At 34.6% G+C, this 22,041-nt stretch overlaps 1 protein-coding gene and 3 pseudogenes across 1 annotated transcript; 2 read left to right on the top strand and 2 right to left on the bottom strand.

Annotated features, from left to right (window-relative positions):
- Positions 1 to 219: 219 nt before the first annotated feature.
- LOC120212040 lies at positions 220 to 1,703 on the bottom strand (annotated as a pseudogene).
- Positions 1,704 to 5,920: 4,217 nt separating this feature from the next.
- LOC120212039 lies at positions 5,921 to 8,181 on the top strand (annotated as a pseudogene).
- A 530-nt stretch (positions 8,182 to 8,711) lies between these two features.
- LOC120212015 (glycine-rich cell wall structural protein 2-like) lies at positions 8,712 to 11,849 on the top strand. The gene is made up of 2 exons (XM_039210453.1): positions 8,712 to 8,850; positions 11,392 to 11,849. The coding sequence occupies exons 1-2, from the start codon at positions 8,712 to 8,714 to the stop codon at positions 11,847 to 11,849; spliced, it is 597 nt and encodes a 198-aa protein (XP_039066384.1).
- Positions 11,850 to 20,782: 8,933 nt separating this feature from the next.
- LOC120212014 lies at positions 20,783 to 22,041 on the bottom strand (annotated as a pseudogene).

Raw genomic sequence — 22,041 nt, 5'->3', positions numbered from 1 at the left:
ATCGGTATTCAATATATTGATCAACTATTTCAGATTAGGTTTTGTAGAGGTCTATTATGGTGCGACCTTCCCAACCTAATTTGTTCCATTCGCAAACGTCAGGATTATTATCCGTTTTAACGGATTAAGAAAAGTTTAATTTTGTCGAGACGTGTATGACTTTCGAGAAGTAAATTCTTGTAACAATATTTATAAGTTGGTTAAGCAAAATGGGAAAAATGGGGAAGCTTTGTACAAGAGAATGATGGCTACAACATAACATTATTAGGAGTGTAGGCAGCTAGAAATCAAGACAAATTTAAACCAAATGAAGTCCTAACCATGAAAGACAAAGAAAAAGGTACTAGAAAATGGAAAATGTTTGAGCCCTTCAGCTTTGCTTTAAGATATATGGAGCTCCCACATTGTTACCAGAAATAGAGACAAATGGGAACTGATAAATAGCAAAGACATGCACACCAGAAACACTCCTAGTTTCAACCATTTGCTCTGCAAAGCTTTCACGTAACCTTGTCGACAGGCTAAGCAATCGTAGCATAAGTCGTCGCTTGAGTTCTTCCATACATCACAATCGGGATCGGTTTCGGTTTTATCTTTCTTTTCCCAATAGGTTGCGTTCACGTACTGCAACCCGCACGCTGCAGGTGGCCTGACTAAAATGGCACAAAACAAAGAGATGTCAGCTAACTTGATTAGTATCGATAGTCGTTATTAAGGTACTTAAAATGATGATGGATACCTCTATTGATGATAATTTCTTCATAATGAAATCATACGACTTGAACTCCATTGAAGTCAACGCTAAATCACTTCAAATGCTGGTGTTTCTCCAAAGTTGGTCCTCATGAGTTTTCATCTCGAACCACAACGGTGTAGCTGGAATCCTCCTGTTTTCCATGCTTTCAGCCCTGAGGAACGTGAGACCGATGGTGAACATCACCGTCATGGGTACCATAACCAACACGATCCCCACCATTCTCAACCGATCTCTCAAGAAGAGAGCGGCATTGCATACGAAGAACACACAGATCAAGCCGATGTTGATCCCGATCTGCAACTTAGGCAACTTGAACAGCGACTTGCAATCGTAGCTCTTCATGTACAGCAACCAGATGACGGATGAAAGGACCGGAAGTGAGAAAACAAACGAAATGACCGATAACAAACCCGAAATGCGTTTCACTTCAAAGAATTTCCCCGGAATAATGCTTTTCTTCGGGCATTCGACTGGTTTAGGTTCGTTCTTGACAACCACCACAGCATCTGCAGGGCTCTCTTCAACTATTGGCACTTCCACTACTTCTTGTGTACCCAGGGGCGTGGTTTGGGCAGCGCAAACTGCTCGACCCGCGCAGGGCCCCCAAAAAAACCCCAAAAAATATATATATAGTGGCGCTTTTCTAATAAACGCCACTATAGAAGCGCCACTATAGATGGACCTATTGCGACGTTTTTTAAAAAAACCGCCACTATTATTGCATAGCCCAAAAAATGCCAAAAAAAAGTATATATATAGTGGCGTTTTCCAATAAACACTACTATAGATGGACCTATTGTGACGTGTTTTTCAAAAAACGCCACTATTATTACCCCAAAATCAAATATATCTAACAAATAGGACCCCTTTATAAGAATTTGTACAGGACCCCCGAAAACCTAGCCACGGCCCTGTGTGTACCACCTTCAGCTTTATCATCTGCCATACTATCAATGAAGAACAAGATCCTTGCAAGAAGTTTCTTTTATCCCAAAAAAAGAACAAAATGTTTTGTGTTTTACGGTAATACTTTTTATTGCATATAAAAAAACCTATATATTAGCATCAAGACAAGCCAAATGGTATGGTATTGTAAAACAGTAACATTTTGTAGGGGATATATACTCTCATGTCGCACGGATATAGTTGGAGATATATTAGGGAAAAAAGTCAAAGAATCTATTTACCTGTGAGATACCTAGGGGTACCTCTAGTAACGAGAAAACTTTCTGAAAAAGACTGTGTAGTCCTCATTGAAAAAATCAAAGCCAAGCTCCATCATTGGTCAGGAAAACACTTGACTTATGCAGGAAGACTCGAACTTATTAGAGCTGTCTTATTTAGTGTTGCTAACTACTGGTGCAGGCAATTATTTTTACCACAGTCTATTATAAATAGGATCGAGCAACTCTGTTCTCGTTTTCTCTGGAAAGGTTTTGACAAGGCTGCTACCGGAGCTAGTGTAAGCTGGAGATTGATATGCCACTCGAAATCTGAAGGAGGCCTCGGCTTAAAGGACTTAAAAACATGAAACAAAGTGTGTATGATTCAGCTCATTAGAAACATCTTAGCAGGAGAGGGCTCACTGTGAGTTGCTTATGTCAAATCCTACGTGTTAAAAGATAAAGACTTCTGGCACTCAGAAGGTGAAACTAATGCTAGTTGGAGTTTCAAGAAACTGCTAAAACTTAAAAGAGAAGCACAAACTGTTTTTTCTATAGGAGCAATGACGACTCACACCATATGGGATGAGATTAGAGTAAAGAGAGACAAAGTTAATTGGCATAATCTAATCTGATTTCCTGTTCACATACCAAAACACATCATGATTGTTTGGATGGCTATCTTGGACAGACTGCCAACTAGGAATATGCTTCAACATATGGGCATTATAACCGATGGCTTGTGTGTTATGTGCAATGAGGACCGGGAGACAAGAGACCATCTATTCCTTGAATATCCTCTGGCGGATTCTCTTTGGAAAACCATTCTTCAACTCTCTGGATTAAGGTCACCTTCTTTGTCATGGAAAAACTTCTTAGCATCGGTTTCTCATGTTTGGAAAGGTAAATCCCTACTTATCACTATTTTGAAACTTGCATGGTGTGCATTTCTCTATTCTCTATGGGAGGAACGAAACAGAAGGTTGTTCAAAGGAAACTCCAAAAATGCAGTTGAAATTTTTAAAGCTATCAAGGAGATTGTCGGAATTCAACTTAGAGGTCAGAATATTAATAGACTTGATAGTGTTAATATTACTCTTTGTAAGAATTAGAATATTGAATAACCTATACTCTGTTTTGTGAATAGGTCGTTCTTGATTTTAGGTTGCTTTTCCATTGATGATTATTTTGTAGCAGAACACTGCTCCTTTGGGTAATAAATTTTTTTCAATTATCCAAAAAGAAGAAGAAGAAAACTTACCATTTATTTATTTATTCATATCACGTGTAACAATGCATGTACTTTGATGTTCAAGATATCTAACAACAATTCACCTGTTAAAACACACATAACGAAAAATTCAAACAAATTTGAATTTGAATTTAAAAAAGATTGATTTGACTCAAATTTAAATCGTTTTAATATGAAAAATATCCGAATTAACACAATTAATACTAAGAAACATCATGCATCCCCCGATAGCATTTTTGTCCATCTTGATAATAGCCATGAATACTAGTTTTTTAATTACTTCCCTAACCCAAAACTTAAGTTGTGTACATCGTTAAAATCTTTCCTAAACCTTCTTAGACGGCACTAATGGGCGTTGGATCTACTAATATTTTGTCAAGTGGAAATGTATTATATTTCTAAGATAAATATTAAAATTTGAACTCATACAGAATAAGACAACTAACTATCTTTAATCACTCGATTAATTAATAGATCTCGATGGTGTACTGTTGATAATGGGGTCGGCAACTTTCAGACAGTTATGGTACACCCATGGAATTTGGCAGCTGTCTTAGCCACATGGTTCCTTCCAACAAAATCTTGGAGGAAGCCCCCATCATGATTTCCACTTCAAATTGTTTAAACAAATAAATTCCTCCTTTAATCACGTGCACTGCTTAAACCCTATCCATATTCACACTAGCTTTGTAATGCTCAACAGCTATAAGTAGCCTTAATTTGGTCTCTCTAAAGTCCCGTAATCATCCCTACTCGTTCTTGAACCTCAAATTCCTTTAAACCCCGAGGCTTCTTCACTTTGTTTCTTCTTCATTGAAGATGTCTCCTTTCAGGCATGCAGCTCTTATGATTGCTCTACTCGTTATCGTGTCGGCAGTTGCGTCTGAAGGTCATGTTGCGAGAAAAGATCTTGGACTGGACCTTAATAAGATTGTACAGTAATAAACTCCGTTGCGTATAATTATGTTGGTTGTCATCAATGAAAATAACGATGAATAATATTTTCACAACCTTCTTAATTCTTCTCCCATAGGAGGCTTACGACTTGGAGTTGGGGCTGGGATAGGCGTCGGTTTGAGAGGCGGTAGCGGTTCGGGATCATGAGCCGGCGCTGGGGCTGGTTCTGGGGTTTCAAGTTCAAGCTCTTCATCAAGATCATCCTCTTCATCCTGTTCTTCGGGTGGGTACGGCGGTGCCGGTTCCTATGCCGGGTCCCGAGGTGCAGGTTCCGAAGCTGGTTCATCCGCTGGCTCGGAGGCTGGGTCAGGACGAGGCCGTGGCAACTAATTATGCATTCCTCTTAAAACTTAAACATATTATCTTTTCAATGGTAGTTTATATTATTATTTTTTATAGAGTAGTTTGTATTATTATTAAAAGCAAACAATTGAACTTTTAATTAAACTAGGATAATTTTAAGTAAATTTATTTGAATTAAATTCAATCGTACAATACAACATCATTTTTATTCGAGTTGACGAAAGGTTCGTCTTTTGAAGAACACCTAACCACGGTTAAAAAAATTATCTCTAATCTAAAGACGAAGTGAAGTATGATCAAGAAGAATTAATACTGATCCTCCCACGTTCATTGTCTCATTCTTACTCATCTTTTAGAGACACAATCTTTTATAGTCGTGAAACACTCATTCTTGAAGAGGTATGTAATGGTTTGCACTCATTCGACAAGATGAAACATCTTTTGGTTTTGAGTCTCAGGTAGAGGGTCTAGTGATGCATGGATCGACTAGCTTAGACCGTTGAAGAAAATGCGAGCGTTTTTCTAGTAGTAAAGGAATGGACAGATCAAAATCTTCCGGCAGAGGTAAAACTTGTCGCTTTTGTAAAAATAAATGTCATGTTAAAGCTTGGTTTCGGACTGTGTCCATTACTAAAAATTATCCTTTTGAGGGGTGTTGTGAAAGAGGTAGAGAACATATTCGTTGAAGTGAATATTTTTTTTTGCTCGGTAATCAATTTATTTATTAAAAATTTGCCGTCCCGATTATGGCCTCGTTAAAAATCTCCCTACATTTAAATGGAGGAAAAGAATACCAATAACCGGAATAAACACTACAGCAAAAATGGTTTTTAACGGCGGATGTAGCGGCGTTTTTACTGAAAACGCCGGTAATTATTTACATATAGCGCCGCAAAATACTATACTTTAGTGACGTTTGTATAAAAATGCCGCTAACGAATCGTAATGTAGTGGCATTTTTATACAAACGCCGCTATAAACTAGTATTTTAATGGCGTTTTTATTCAAACGCCGCTATAGACACATACTTTTGTGGCGTTTTAATACCAAACGCCGCTATAGACTCGTACTTTAGTGGCGTTTTAATACCAAACGCCGCTATAGATTCGTACTTTAGTGGCGTTTTTACACAAACGCCGCTATAGACACGTACTTTTGTGGCGTTTTAAACCAAACGCCGCTATAGACTCTTACTTTAGTGGCGTTTTAATACCAAACACCGCAATTGTCATATTACCTAGTGGCGTCTACGTAAAAAAACGTTGCTACTGAACACTACTTTAACATATCGAAACAAAACCCTAATTCCATAGATTCAGTCTGGGCATCGAAAAGAAAGCATTGCTTTAAAGGTCTCTGGGGTCTCGCACATCCAATTTAAAAAAATTTCTCTTCAAAATAGGGTTCATCATAACACCCCATTCTATTCCCACATAAACGATTCTTTAATTCTTCAGAAACCTTTTGTTTCCATTTATTAACTTCATTATATTCTTTTGGGATCCTAAGTTCCCCCAACAGCTTTGTTTCTGTGCACTTTCATCTTGTCGATGTTCTAAAATGGCGGCTCCGAGGAATGTGTTGAGGGACAAGGAGAGTGCAGCGGCGGCGTTGTTGAGCATCAGTAGCAAGGAAGATGACGATTATCCGTCGGGAAAGAGGTTAAAATCGGAGAGGTTCCCCGTTTCAAGGTGGGAATTGGCTGCCTTTTTCGGGGTTTTCTTGATTTTTTCTACCGGCTTGTTCTACATCTACCTGACCATTCCCGCTACCGAGTACGGGAAACTCAAGATCCCTCGTTCCATCTTTGATCTGCGATTGCTCAAGTAGGATTCCCCCCCCCCTTTATAATAAAAACGGGTGTTCTCTCTCTCAATTGATGAAGAAATAAGCTTAATTTGTGTGCCAAATCCTTGGATTTGATCATTGCTATTGATTTTGGAAATGCCCATTCTAGATTTCTTGTGGTTTATATAGGATTTTGAGCTAGAGAGAACTATTGGGAATATTTTAGCTTATAATTGTAGTTAAAAATTTTTTTAAATTGAAATATGCCTCCTTTTTTGTGTTATATTGTAGGTGAAGATAGTTGTGGATGAGAACTCTTATCATTTATATTCTGCCCGGAATGAATCCTTTGATTTGTTTTGTCCTTAATGTGTAGCACTAGGGAGTTTAAAAGCAATCTATGACTAATGATGAGTTTAGTTCATATGTGGATCATGTGAGGGCATCGAATAATGCAAATTGTAGGGAGAATATTGCATACCGAGTATATCCAGCTATGTACTAACAATGCATTGTTGCTGAAATTACCATTCCTAATTTATTTCTATCATGTACTTTAGTTTACTTGTTTATTTACTACTTTCTTGTTGCCGGGTGCTTCTACTTTGTCGTGAAACTTCTTTCTGTGATGTTTTAGCTACAACTTATTTTACTGAATTCCTTGTTTTTCTGTTCTTTTTCAGAGATAATATTGCAACATATGCAAAGGATTACCCAACACAATTCATTTTGGGTTACTGCTCAACTTATATCTTCATGCAAACTTTTATGATTCCTGGAACGATTTTCATGTCTTTGCTAGCTGGAGCTCTCTTTGGTGTTAAAGTCCTTTTCTTGGTTGTCTTCAATGCCACATCTGGAGCATGCTCCTGCTTTTTTCTATCAAAACTGATTGGCAGACCTTTGGTTAATTGTTTGTGGCCTGATAAATTAAGGTTTTTTCAAGCTGAGGTACCTTCATTTTTCCTCTTGTTATTGTCTTTGGAACTATTCGTTCGTTCGTGTTTTCCCTCTTAATTTAGCATCTTTCACTTGTTTTACCCTATCTTCTTTTCTGTTACTGTTGGTATTGTCGCCTGAAAATGTCATTTGAAAGAAAACAGATGCTTGTGTCATATCCAATTTATTGCTATGCCTTGTTTGTGAAGGTTTTATATTAATTGATGTGTATTCTTAACAATTTGGAATAAGAAAAGTTTCTACAAGATCACTATACATATCCATCTACATCAGTTTTCTACTTTTAGCCAAATATTGAGTTGTTCAACCATAGAGACTAACTAGGGAGATTTCTATAAAAAAAAAGTTTGAAGTAGGTGCTTGTTGATAAAGAACCGGTTCTTATTGTAATAGGGTTCTTACTTCATATATTACTAAATTTCCCTGGATACATTTTCCTAATGTCAGGTTGGGTTCAATGGATGTCATTTGGGTATATTTATTTGTCAACATCTAATGGATCATTCGTTGTAATGGAATCGAGTCTCTAACTTTGTGTTGAGACTTAATTCATTTCAATCCGTTGGTGTTGTATGCAAGTCAAATGATAGAAAAAGATGGCAGCCATATATATTCAAATAACTTATCTGATTTAAGACCACCATTGTATCTTCTTTCAGGCTGGCCTCGCACTTGGGGATCTCAGGTCTGTTAAGGACCTCTATGATTTCAAGACCTTGTCCGTGCTTTTCCTTATCGGGATGGTCTCCATATTTCCTACCCTTCTGAAGAAAAAGAAGATATATGAATAAGGCTATGTTGGTGAAGCTTGTGGCATCCTCCTGACTGACAATGGGGGATCAAGAATACAAAATTTTACAATCTCCAAATTAGGATCTGAGAAACAATAGCGCATAGTTGAAGATCCTCATTTCTGCAGCTGAATATCAAAAAGATCTAGGCATTGTCACAAAATATGAAAAGCACAGGGCAGGTAACTTTTATTCTTATTTTCAATGTTATGTTAAAGTTATCTCCCAATTAGATTATTTAGAACATTTGGGAGCCAAACTTTTCTTTTTACTAGAAATGCTTTATACGCCATCGTCTCCAGTTTTACTTTTACAGACAGCACTACATGATAATGTTGCTGTAGAATATGTAAAAACTGTACTCATATGTAGTGTATTCAGTAATAATAGTTTGTCATTTTAGATATAGCTGACCTGTGCCGTTCTTTTTCTGGGTTCAACATTCACTATAAGCAGATAAAGCTTTCATGGTTCCTGACTTCCTGTTTTTGTTGTTTGTTGCAACATCTTTTTTCAGTTCTCAATAACTCACATGTAAGTTATGAATGCAAGTTCTGCTAGTTGTTTCCTTCTCTTCTTAGTCTCATCTAAATTATTGTAATTGCAGTAATCTTGAAGAACAAACTTCAACAAAAAGCGGCTTCTTCAATAGACTGGCACAACGTTTCCCATTTGTTTTTAATCTATTGATGAGAGATCATTCACTGTCAAATGATACTTTCAAATAAGATGTCAAGACGATGAATATGACAAATTCCAATGAAGTGGGAAACAAAGTAGCTTTAGAAGGCATATCTGGAGGTTATGATGATGACGCTAGTGAAATTGAGGATGTATCGAACAATAAATCCATGTATATCTACACTTTGAGGTTCAGTTGTAACTCATTTGTACTTTAATGTCTTTTAAGGTTATCTCTCCATAAAAAAACTTTAATTTATTTTGTTGTTAAGTATTTTTCTTTATGTTTTTTATCTTAATTAAAATGTATGGTTGTTGTTAATTAGATAAAGCTAGATATAAATTTAGGTGATGTATAGCAGAAATGAAATATGCAAAATCAATTAATATTAGCTAAAGAAAGGTAATTAGCGGTGTTTGTATCCGAAAACGCCGCTATAGGTCTGACTTTTTGCGGCGTTTGTGTTTAAAAACGCCGTTATAGGTCTGATCTTTTGCAGCGTTTGTGTCCAAAAACGCCGCTATAGGTCTGACCTTTTGCGGCGTTTGTTCTAAAAACGCCAGTATAGGTCTGATCTTTTGCGGCGTTTGTATCCAAAAACGCCGCTATAGATCTGACCTTTTGCAGCGTTTTTTCTAGAAACGACGCTATATATCATAACTTTTTGCGGCGTTTGTTCCAAAAATGCCATTATAGATATCGACCTTTTGCGGCGTTTGTTCAAAAAACGCCGTAATATATATTGACCTATTGCGGCGTTTTTTGTTCTCAAACGCCGCTAACTTTAGCGGCGTTGGTATTGCTGGCACTTCTTGCGGCGTTTTTCTTATCGCCGCAAATACTTTTAGCGGCGCTTAAAAACGCCGCTATAAGACTAAAAAAGCGCCGCTAAAACTCTATTTTGCTGAAAAAACAATCACAAAATCCGAATCGTAATACAACCACTACACTGCACTGCTTACATTCAAGAGATACATAGCAAAACCAATCTAAACAGAAAACAAAGCTAACTTAGCTCCACTTCTCACAACAGAAAGTCTCCCATCATTAAAAACACCCCCTTTGCTGAGAATAAACAGACTTCATCACCATAAAAGAATGTGGCAGGCCATCAGAAAGAAAAGCTTCCACCATGCTTTAAAAATTCAGTCCTTGACATAATTCGCATCAAGATGAAGATTTATTAAAATTTGATTCGATTTAAAGTGACACAATTTCAAGTTTGAGTAAAAGTAGAGAACTTTATTGAAGTGACGTTTTGATTTATTTAGTTTTCTTTATAATCAAGTATCTATTCCTATAAGTAGATATACTATAAATAGATATTAAGAGTAAGAGTTATATATAAAATTTTATTTCACCAAAATCTTCTTCTATTGTTCTTACTTCATATTAGTGAAATTATTCTCCCATGTCCGTGATTTTTCCCTTTTTGAGTTTTCTACGTAAATATTAATGTTCTTTATTTTTTTTTCGATCGTGTTTATTTGTTACAATCAATTTTATCACTATAATATTCAGTTATTAAATTTAAATAATTTTAATGACTATTCTTATTGTCATTGAAAATTCATTAAATTATCAACAAAAAAGTAGACTTCAGTTAATAAAAATAACATATAATTCATGCTAATTAATAGCAAAAGTATTAATGGTCCACAAATTATGCATCATTATATATATATATGATAAATCTAAAAAATATTACTTATTATATACAGGGATAGAGCCAGATCAAATATTAGGAGGGGCAAGAATCTAAATTCAAAATAATAAGGATTTATTATGTGTTTAATCTCAAAATTTAGAAGGGCAAAAGTCTATTTTTTACTTAATTTAAACTAATAAGGACCTAAAATGCTATTAAACAAAAAAATTGGTCTATATAGTTCCGTCCCTGATCATATACAATAGTTCTCGTCGGAAAGTAAAGAGATACATGTGTGTTTATAGTACCAAATCCAAATTCGTTATGTAAGGGTCGTTATACGTCGTGGGATCCTTGATATGATTGATTTCTCTCACGTAATCTCTTGGCATCATGGCGTTGGATGCGCATGCTCTTATATATCTTCTTCTACAATCAATCTTTTTCGATGCGACTAAATAAAGACCTATATCGCTCTACCCTTTTAGCTTGCCTTCTTCAGTTCACCTTATTGACCTAAACAAAAGCAAATGGTGAGCTACCTAGCAGCCAAAAAAAAAAAACAGAAAACTAATACATAATGTTATTTGGTACCTCTAGAAAACGATATTTTCGCTGTTATTTTTTCGTCTGTCGAGCACTAGTAATTTCGGAGTTTTTGAAATCTCCGAAATTTTATTTCTTCCAAAAGTTTATATTCTCTAAAGATCTATATATTTTGAAGTTCTTTGAAGTCTCCAAAATTTTATGTCATTCGAACGGTTAACAACCCTAGATATGAGCATTGGTAACTCTGCATGATCTGTCAAGGTCAAATCTACTACTCTGACATCAACACGAAAGGTTAGTATATAAGCGATTATGCAAGACTGATAAAAGAGATTTTTTTTCTTCCTCTCTCGAATTCTCTATATACATTTTTTGACGATTGTTCACCGTCATGTTCAATCCGTCTATCTTTCCAACCTTTTCATCGAACAACTAACCACAATCGTTCACTTAAATAAAAAAGAATTAACTGTAAAAAATAATCGCAATACATCTTTTCCATGGACACGAGATTGGAGAGTAACATCGACAGAAATTTAAGTGGGTGCATTTAAGTCCCTAGCTTTGGTCGCCTTTCTCCTTGCTATGTCGAGTATTGTGTCGGAGTGGAGGGTTGCACGAAAGGACTTGGGTATTGATCTTGGTGGTATAGGGTTGGGGATTGGAGCAGGTGTAGGACTTGGTCTCGGAGGTGGTGGCTCAGGGTCCAGAGCTGGGGCCGGTTCCGGTTCTAGCTCGAGTTCAAGTTCTTCCTCTTTGTCCTATTCAAACTTGGGTTCAGGGTCGGATGCAGGCTCTGAAGCAGTTTCGTATGCGGGATCTCATTCGGGGTCTCGAGCAGGGTCAAGGTCAAGGGGGTGCCATGGTGGTTTGGGTTCGGGCTCTGGTTCAGGATATGGTGGAGGATATGGGGAGGGGTCAGGCAATGGCGAAGGTTACGGCGAGGGACATGACTATGGAGAGGGTCACGACAGTGGCGGCCGCGGTGGCGACAACTAAAACCTCTCTTTCCATGCCTGCCTAGCTACTATGTCCAAGATACTAAAAAGTGAAAAAAAATTAATCCATGAATAAATAAATAAGGTTGCATGTTGTTAGCATGTATTTACCCTATTTAGTGCGTCGAGTACCGAATGTTCAAATATAATTTCCTATAAATAAACGCCAGCCACTATGTTTGATGAATCCTTTACAGTTGCACCTCTTTGTCATGTTGTTATATACTAATTTAAATTTTAATTAATGGTTCGAGTGATTACAAGATAATATTCGTTTAAAATTTTGTTTGATTATTGACAACGCACACATCCTGTAGACTTATTTGCTTGAACCCGAGATCTTTAATATAATAATATTTTTTTTACCATTAAGATTACCACTTTTTAAATCTTATTGATTATTAATTTTTTTTAATTGTCTAGGATGAGTTAAAAATAGATCTGTTCCATCTTGTCTGTCCTAGCAATAATCCATGCCTATATATAGTATTTAATTAATCTATGTTTAAGAAACAAAGTTATTATATATAAGATAAAGTATATAAATGGTCATTTGATTGTAGGGTACTATTTTTATTGAGTCTGTCGACTATAAAAAGTTATAAAATGGTGTCTCGACTATAAAGTGTTGCTTTGTTTAGTCTTCGGTTATTAAAAATCACAAAATGATCATCTGACTATTCATATGTTCTAAACTTATCTTTTGTTAAAAGTTTGACGACAGTCTGAACTAGACATTAACCTGCTAACTGAGATATGATAAAATCTTATCACATAATCTTAGACGACTATTATAATCCTAAATGAATATGTTCTTGAACATATAAATGAACATGTTCGCGGATGTTAAACGAACATGTTTGCAAACGTTAAATGAATATGTTCACAGACAATAAATAAACAAACACAAATACATTCAAAAATAAATATACGATAATGAACACTATATTAAAAATTTAAACGAACACGAACCAAAATATGAATGCCTTAAAAACTAAACAAGCGAATACAAATACAACTTTATTCATTTAAGCTCAATTCATTTACACCCCTATTTAAAATACTATTTCTACTTATTTAATTTCAAAATACCTTAACTACCCTTGTTTATTCTATGACTCCTTTTAGGGTTTAATAATATAATATGTACTATTACATTACTATTAAGAGCAATTAGGAAATTAGTAATTGGAATCTGAAAAACAATTATTTATATGAAAAATTAGGCTAATTATTTATAATCATTAAAAATAAATTTGATAATATACAACTAAAAGTTGCTTATATAAAAGTAAAAATAAAAGATTCAATCCAATTAAAATATTATTTTAAAAAAAGTCAATTACAATATATATTATAAAATTTCTAAAATATCTCATTTATTTTGAAAATAGCTAAAGTACCCTTATTTATCCTAAGAGGAGATAAATGTTGATTTTTAAGGGTAAAGTACACAAATGGTCCCCGATTATAGGATATTATTTTATTAAGTCCATCGACTATTAAAAGTTACAAAAATGATCATTTGATTATAGAGTGTTGTTTTGTTGAGTTCATTGACTATTAAAAGTTAGGAAATAGTCATCTAACTATTCATTATGTTCCTAACTCATACTTTTCAATTAAAAAAATGATGGTATTCTGAGTTGAACATTAACATGTTGATTGTGATATGATAAAATCTGATCCCATAATCTCAAGCGACTATCATATCTCAACCATCATGTTAATGTCTAACTTAGACAATCACTAATTTTTTAATGGAAAATGGGTTTGGAATATAATGAATAGTTTGATGACCATTTTATAACTTTTAATAGTCAATGAACTTAAAAAAGCTACATTTTTATAGTCGGAGGACCATTTGTTGTGTACTTTGCCCAGTTTTTTAAAGAGCAAAACAGAAAGTTGGAGCATAATGCCAATTAATTAAGTGGTAAATTTCGACACAAGTTTCAAATTGAACTCGTACGTTTATCCCATCAAAGCTATTAAAATGTACAATTAAGTTCATTTATTGCTAAAAGTTTATGTATTAACAATGAAAACGTTTCGAAAATGGGATATTTCTGCCCCATATAAAAGGGAACCCTGATTCAGCCTCAAAATCAAGATCGATTGGTCGCCTTCTGTTATAAAAACAAGTTCATTATTCATGGCAAATTTGAACGAATTCTTGTTCTTCATGTTGCATATCTTAGCCATCACCATTGTTGTTGCATGTAGACTCGAACCAAAAGTCACCGTTGAAGAAACAGATATGTCCCCTGCAGTGCCACCGGTGGCGGATTTTGACATAGACACCAACTACAAGCATCACGAAGACGGATTCGCGGTGATACCGGTGGCGGATTTAGGTGCACCTAACCACGACTTAGACTCCGACTACAAGCATCACGGAGATACAATTACAGTGCCACTAAGGGCGGATTTCGCACTTCCACCCGAATTCTATTTCGACTTAGGCCCTGACTACGTCGGTGAAGGAGATGAATTTGCATTGCCACCGGAAGCGGAGTTCGCTCTTCCGCCGGACTCCGATTATGACTTAGGCCCTGACTACTACCGTGAAGGAGATGAATTTGTAGTGCCACCAATGGTGGATTTCGCACTTCCACCGGACTCCGATTACGGCTTAGGCCCTGCCTACTACCAAGTCTCCCATGAAGGAGATGAAATTGCAGTGCCACCAGTGGGGGATATTGACCTTTAATTTCAAAGGGCAATAAAACAAAAACTAAATTATCAAGCTATATCTTTTCAACTAATACATTATTGTTAATCGACATGCTTTATTAATGTATTCACCTGCCAATATATAATACTTATATATGTAATCTTAGCCGTACCACAGAATACTTAATTATTTTACAACCACGTTTTGACTCTATTTTAGAACCAAAATTCTGATTTGGAATCTCCCCAAGGGGAAAATTACCTCTTGGTCCTCATATTTTTCTCCTATAAGCAAAATTACCCCTTAGAATTATCAATTGGGATCAATTCTTTCCCAAATAGGTCTTAATCTTGATTAACAACCAAAATTATTTTAAATTATTCTTTTCTAAGCTCAGGCCAACTCTTAAATATTCACTCCAAGTTCTCCTCACAGTAAATCACGACTCGATAATAAATTCATAGCCTCTTTCCGACCAATTTTACATGCAAAGGAACCATCGTCCGCCACAAACAGCCGATTCACCTCTTCTTCTCCAACCTCTTCATCGCTTTCGCGACGCTCTTCTCCATCATTACAACAAGAAAATTCACAGAGAGAATGTAACGATTTGAAAATAGAATGCAACAAAATGTAAAAGTAGGTGTTTCGCCCTAAATTCTCCCTTAAATAACTCGAGGATGCATTATCTTTCTAGCGGTTGAAACCACGCCTATTCACCACACCAATTATAGAGCGACGCATGTATGATCCCTAATTGTTTAAGCGTAATAATCATGACGGTTCCTCAAAAACGACTCATTAAATATAAAAAAAATCACACATAAGTCTTAAGTCAAATCACTTTATGACATTCTGTCAATCGTAAGAGGAAAATATTATATTTCTTCCTGATCTCTCTCATGGTTTACATCTTCGCTCATACTCCTCCGTCAATCGAAGACTTCGAAAGAATTCCTCTCACTGAATCCTTCAGAGGCTTATGCCCATTGATCAATAACAATCTTTATATGATCGCTGATAAATCCATATGATCTGTCAAAATCAAATCTATTGTTAGGTGGCGACCGTATTCATTTAGCCTGCTAACAAAATGAGTAGTCATCATGACCTTAGGTCTGACGTCAACATTAAGAGTCACTACAAAATTCCGCAGTCAAGACTAAGAGAATGAGACTTCTTCAAACTCTTCCACTATGAATTCTCTTCACCATAAAATGAAGGCATAATACAACAAAATATTTCTAACGTTTGACAATATTATCAAATTTACCCTTATTGTTTTTTTTACATATTTGGCCACTTAACGTTTTATTTTGAGACAAAATACGCCTTCGGTATAGATGAAAATCATTAGTCAACTGACGATCAATGTCTGATGCTGACCAAACACATACATCTGGATGAAGATGTTGGCGTGACTTGTCTAAGTCATGGTACACGATGATATAATACTATCACGTCAGATTTTAAAAAAAATAAAAAGATATTATTATTAATATTTATTACTAATCAGATTTATAACAAAAGAAATAATCGTATTTCAAGAAATCAAATTTCTCTCATGCATTCTATCAAACATCTTATAAGCTTCCTTAATTTGTCTACATTTTGCGTACATACTTCCGACACCAGTCATTACAATGACATTCGAAGAAACCCCATTTTTTTATCAGCTGTCCATGAATCTCCTTGCCCTTTCTAAGCTCCCCTTTATTCCATAAATAAAGTTATAAACAACAGGCTTAACATTATCAACTCTCATCCTAACGAAAAACAACAAAGCTTCGTGCAACGAAGGGTGTTTTGCATACCCTTTAAGAATAGTGAAATAAAGAACCTCGGGTTTATCTCCGATGGGTTCGAAAACACGGGTGGCTTCGTCAATGCAGCCGTGGTTGTAGAAGAGGCTGAGGAGCTTGGTCTGGAACAAGTGCTCGGTGCAGAGATTAGATTTGAATATGTGGGGAAGGATTTGGTGAACTTCCTTAATGGAAGTTGAGAGATCTAAAAGGATAGCAGCTGGGTGTTAATAAACATGGAGAGGGATTTGGGTTCTTTAAGAGAGGGAGTGGGGATTGGGTTTTGGGGTCGAGAATTTGGTGTCGGTGGAGAAGAAGATATGAGCTGAGAGCTCATGGCTATATGTTTTTTATGTATGTTATATTCTCATGAGCTTGAAGCTCATATTTTCATGGCTTCTTCAAATGGAAGGACTGGAAATGGATTAGAATTTGTGAGATTTTGTTTCTTCGTTCTTTTGGACTGTTTGTTTGTGATAGATGGGTCGAACTAGGGCTGTAAAATTAGGTAATTAGACATGTTTTAGTCGGATCTTGACAGGTCGGGTAAAATCGGGTACATATCAACTCAGATTGATTTGACACTAGATTCAGATCTGGTTCAGATCGAGTCATTTTCAGTTCGGATCGATGTCAGTTCAGGTAAAAACAGTTTAGGTCCGAAGCTGATAAAGACCAGGTTAATTCAGGTTCGAGTGGACTTCAGTCGGATCTCGTTCAGATCATGTCACTTCATTGACAGATAAATTCAGGTCGGATGTTTATCGGATACAGATTGAGTTTAGGTCGGGTCGTTTTTATTTTTTTGGATTAATTATTTTGTCATCTTTCGTGATTGTTGAATTGCAAGTTGTAATTGTATATGATTTCGAGTAAATTAAGAAAAAAATAGATATTCATGGAACAATTTTGTAAAAAATATAAATTTAATGACAAAATTGAAGAAATGTAAAATTACAAATAAAATCTTAAAATATAAATTAAAGAACACACATAGATAAGGGACTAAATCGAAATAAATTTAAAATGTGAGGTTTAAATTAATATAAAAATGAATAAATTAAACACATTTAAAAAATTATGGGTCAATTACAAAAATATAAATAAATAACAACTAACAATGGAATATGTAAATATAAATTTAAGGACTAAATTGAATACATATAAAAGTGAAAGACTTAAAATTAAAATAAATTAAAAAACACAAAAGGATTAAATCAAAATAAATGCAAAATGTGAAGAAATAATAAAAAATATACTAACTTGCTTTCATTTAAAAAATTGAAAAAAATATAATATATATATATAATATAAAATTATATATACACTATATATATAATATAAACTATATAATTATTATAAACTATATATATATAAATTATATTTATGTGAAATGTATATATAAACTATGTATATAAAATTATAAATTATATTTATATTATAAACTATATAATTATTATAAGCTATATATATAAATTATGTTTATGTGAACTATATATATAAATTATGTATATAAACTATATATGTATAAACTATATAAAATATATAGTTTATATGTTATAATTTATATTAATATAGTATATATATGTATGCATTAGTCTATTTAGGGTTTAGGATTTCTATAAACTATATAGTTTATGACTTTATATAGTTTATGCATAGTGTTTCTATAAACTATATAAATAATTTACTTTATATAGTTTATATATATATATATATATACTATACATGGTTTATACATATATTAGTGTTTAGGGTTTAGGATTTATAATTTAGGGTGTAGGGTTTAAGATTTATGATTTAGGGTTTAAGGTTTATATAAACTATATACTTTATTACTTTATATAGTTTATGCATAATGTTTTTATAAATTGCATCGAAATGAAAATTTAAGAAGATATTTACTATTAAACCATGACTAAAATGAAAGAAATTAAAAATCAAATACGAGTGGAAAAATGATGATTGTTAGAGGAGCATGAGCCTAATTAACCCAAAATATCTTATTGGACACTATATTTGGCCAACTTCCCAAATTTTCTATTCTCTCTAAATTTCCCAATTGCCCTCTAAATTCCCCATTTCTCTATATTCTCAAAATTTCCTAATTTCCCTCTAAATTCCCAAATAAAATAAAAAAAATTCACACAAAAATATTTCTTTTAAAAAGTTTTCTCTCCACTCACTTTGAATAATATATATATATATATATAATTAAACATAAGTAGGGATGGCAAAAAAACCCGAACCCGACGGGGAAAACCGAAAACCGAATTAAACGGGTCGGGTTCGGGGATGATAAACGGGGACGGGGACGGGGAAAACCCATTTATTTTAAACGGGGACGGGGACGGGGACGGGTTTGGTAATCCCCGCCCCGATTACCCGATTACCCGCCCCGATACCCGACCCGATAAATATTAAAAATAATTATTTATATATATATATAATATTAATAAATTTAATTTAAATAAAAAATATATATTTATATATTTAATTTAAATATATATATATATATACCCGACCCGATTCTCGGCCCAATACCCGACCCAATACCCGGCCCAATACCCGTTTAAATAACCGTTTATGCTAAACGGGGATACCCGTTTCCCCGCGGTTTTCCCCGATTACCCGACGGGGATCCCCGTTTAAATCCCCGCGGTTTTTAAACGGGGACGGGGACGGGGGGACCAATACCCGGCCCGAACCCGGCCCGTTGCCATCCCTAAACATAAGTGACTAAAATAAAAGACTCTAAAATTAACATTAACATTTAATAATTATGCACACTAAAGAAAGAAGAGAAAATTAAAAATAATCAGAATTTATATATAGGACGTTAATGAAGCTTGGAGTCTTCTTGGAGAAGACAATATCTTGGCCATTGGATCTACTTTTGATCCAATGGTTGGAATTTGTTGGTACCTTTAGCCATGGATTGAAATTTGTTGTTACCTTTAGTCATGGATCAGTAACATCACACCACCTAAAAAGTTAGTCCAACATTTAGTGCTTTGTCTCCTTTAAAAAATCAAAGTCAAATTTTTTCTCTCCTACACCACAAAAATCGGTGGCTAGGAGTAGTTTAGGGTTTTTTGTTTTTTTATTTATTAAATGCATATATTTGTAATACATGTAGGCTAATTAAATGTTAATGTTAATTTTAGAATCTTTTATTTTAGTCACTTATGTTTAATTATATATATATTTATTTATGTATATACTTATATATATATATATATTATTCAAAGTGAGTGGTGGGAGAAAACTTTTTAAAAGAAAGATTTTTGTGTGAAAATTTTTGATTTTATTTGGGAATTTAGAGAGAATTTAGGAAATTTTTTAGAATATAGGGAAATTGAGAATTTAGAGTGAAATTGAGAAATTTAGATAGAATAGAAAATTTTGGGAAGTTGACGCCAAATATAATGTCCAACAAAATATTTTGGGTTAATTAGGCTAATGCTCTTCCAACAATCATCATTTTTTCACTTGTATTTGATTTTTAATTTCTTTAATTTTAGTCATGGTTTAATTGTAAATATCTTCTTAAATTTTCAATTCGATGCAATTTATAGAAATACTATGCATAAACTATATAAAGTAATAAAGTATATAGTTTATATAAAAGGTATATTTTATATTTATATTATTTTTCATTTATGTTATAATTGTTAGATAATTTTTTTGTACAAAAATTAAACGGTATAGTTTATATTTATATTTTAGAGAATTAATCACGTTTAATACTAATAATATTCATTTATTATCAAATTAATTATTATTTTATTGCCAAAATTATTTATATTATTAATGTAAACCATTAATATATATTACATAATAAATACTTTTATTATTAATATTATTTTTTCTTTATATAAATTAAACTATATTAATTTTCCTTTGCATTATTAATAATGTTTTATCTAATTTACATTTAAATAATTTTATTAAATAAAAGGGCAATCTATGTCAAATATAACTCATTTTTATGCTCGGGATCGAAAATGCCACTGACGTTTCAATTTTGCCAATTTTAGCACGGACGTTTATGTTTCACTTCAATTTTGATGCTCAATAAAAACAAAACGACGTCGTTTTGCTTTAAAAAAATTATTGAAATATTATGCAACTAAAGGGATTTGAACCCCAAACCCCTTAAAATTAAACTAATGCTTAACCATTGAACTACATTATATTTTTCTGTTATGTTTTCTATAAAAGTTATAAAATGGACCAATTCCTTCAAGCTTTAACAACCTAACACGCTTGAAACGACTCGAAATCCAACGAAACTATATTTTCGGTGAGTTTCCTGATATGGGTTCACTTAGAAATCTTTACTTTCTCGACGCTAGCGATAACAACGTATTCGGCCAAGTCCCATCAACGTTTTCAGTATCTCTCTCGTCGAGCTCTCGATGAGGAACAATATCCTAGACAACATCAACAATATTATGTTCTTACAAGTTCTAGATCCCTCTCATCATTCCCTCTACCGATACCAGTTCCTCTTTGTCTACCAACAACATCAATTTAATCCACAAATACAATACATGGGGCATTCTCCTTGGCATTTTTGAAAAGATCACGAACTCGAGAGGCACCGACACCAACAAATATTTCAACAAACTCTGAACCTGAAATGGAGAAGAATGGCACACCAGCTTCACCAGCAATTGCCTTGGCGATAAGAGTCTTTCCGGTTCCAAGAAGGCCAATGAGAAGAACACCTTTATTGATGCGAGCCCCGACTACAGTAAACCTCTCTGGCTTCTTCAAGAACTCGGCAACCTCCATGAAGTCCTACTTTGCTTCATTAACTCTAGCAACATCATCAAATGTCACACCATTGTTAGGCTCCATCTGAAACTTTGATTAAGATTGACCAAAGGCAAGGGGGAAGCCATGACCACCCGGTCCACCCATTCCTCCAGATGATCTCCTCGAAAGAAGGAACAACCCTCCAATCAAGATTAGTGAGAATGCGAGATTTCCAATCATGTTCAACAACAGTGAACCAAATTCTTCTTGAGCATTATGGGCAGCAAAGTCAATGTTCTTTTCCCTAAACTTCTGAAGAAGCTCTTGGCTGAATCCTGGAAACTGCACACGGACTCGGTGAACACGGTTTCCCAACTCATGAGAGACAACCTCCACGATAGATATCGTGCCATTTTCATACAAATCCACTTTTTAACCCTGTCCTTGTCCAAATACTCCAAAAAACTAGAGTATGACATTCCCGAGGAATAAACCCCTTGTTCATTGGCATTCGCTTTCCCATTTCCTAGTAAAGGCGAAACTCCAATTCCAGCACTTCCACGTAACGACTGTAAGAATTCCCTTCTTCCTTCATACTGTTTGGGTTTTAAAGATGCCTTTACAAGGACACCGTTCGATCTCCTACCCAGCGAAGAGATGCTGGGGGTAAATACAATATGCTTTCCAGAGAAATCTCTAGTCAACTTCGATTTTGTTCTGTGGGTAGACAAACCCTTGTTTCATCTTCGAGGAGTTTCTCCACTGATTCCCCCTCAGAGATGTTCAACACCAACTTAAAAAAGTATACTGGAAACAAAGCCTACGAGGCAAAGCAAGAAGAAACCAAAGAAAATTAAGAAAACAAGAAGGTACGCTATAAGATTTTCGTCATCGGAGAGCGAATCGCCAGCGAGGTTGTTGAGCTTCTTGCAGCGGATGATACCGTGCAT

This window comes from Hibiscus syriacus, unplaced genomic scaffold, assembly GCF_006381635.1.
Source record: "Hibiscus syriacus cultivar Baekdansim isolate YM2019G1 unplaced genomic scaffold, ASM638163v2 tig00109991_pilon, whole genome shotgun sequence".
Classification (NCBI taxonomy): domain Eukaryota; kingdom Viridiplantae; phylum Streptophyta; class Magnoliopsida; order Malvales; family Malvaceae; genus Hibiscus; species Hibiscus syriacus.
This window is presented reverse-complemented; position numbering and strand designations above follow the sequence as displayed.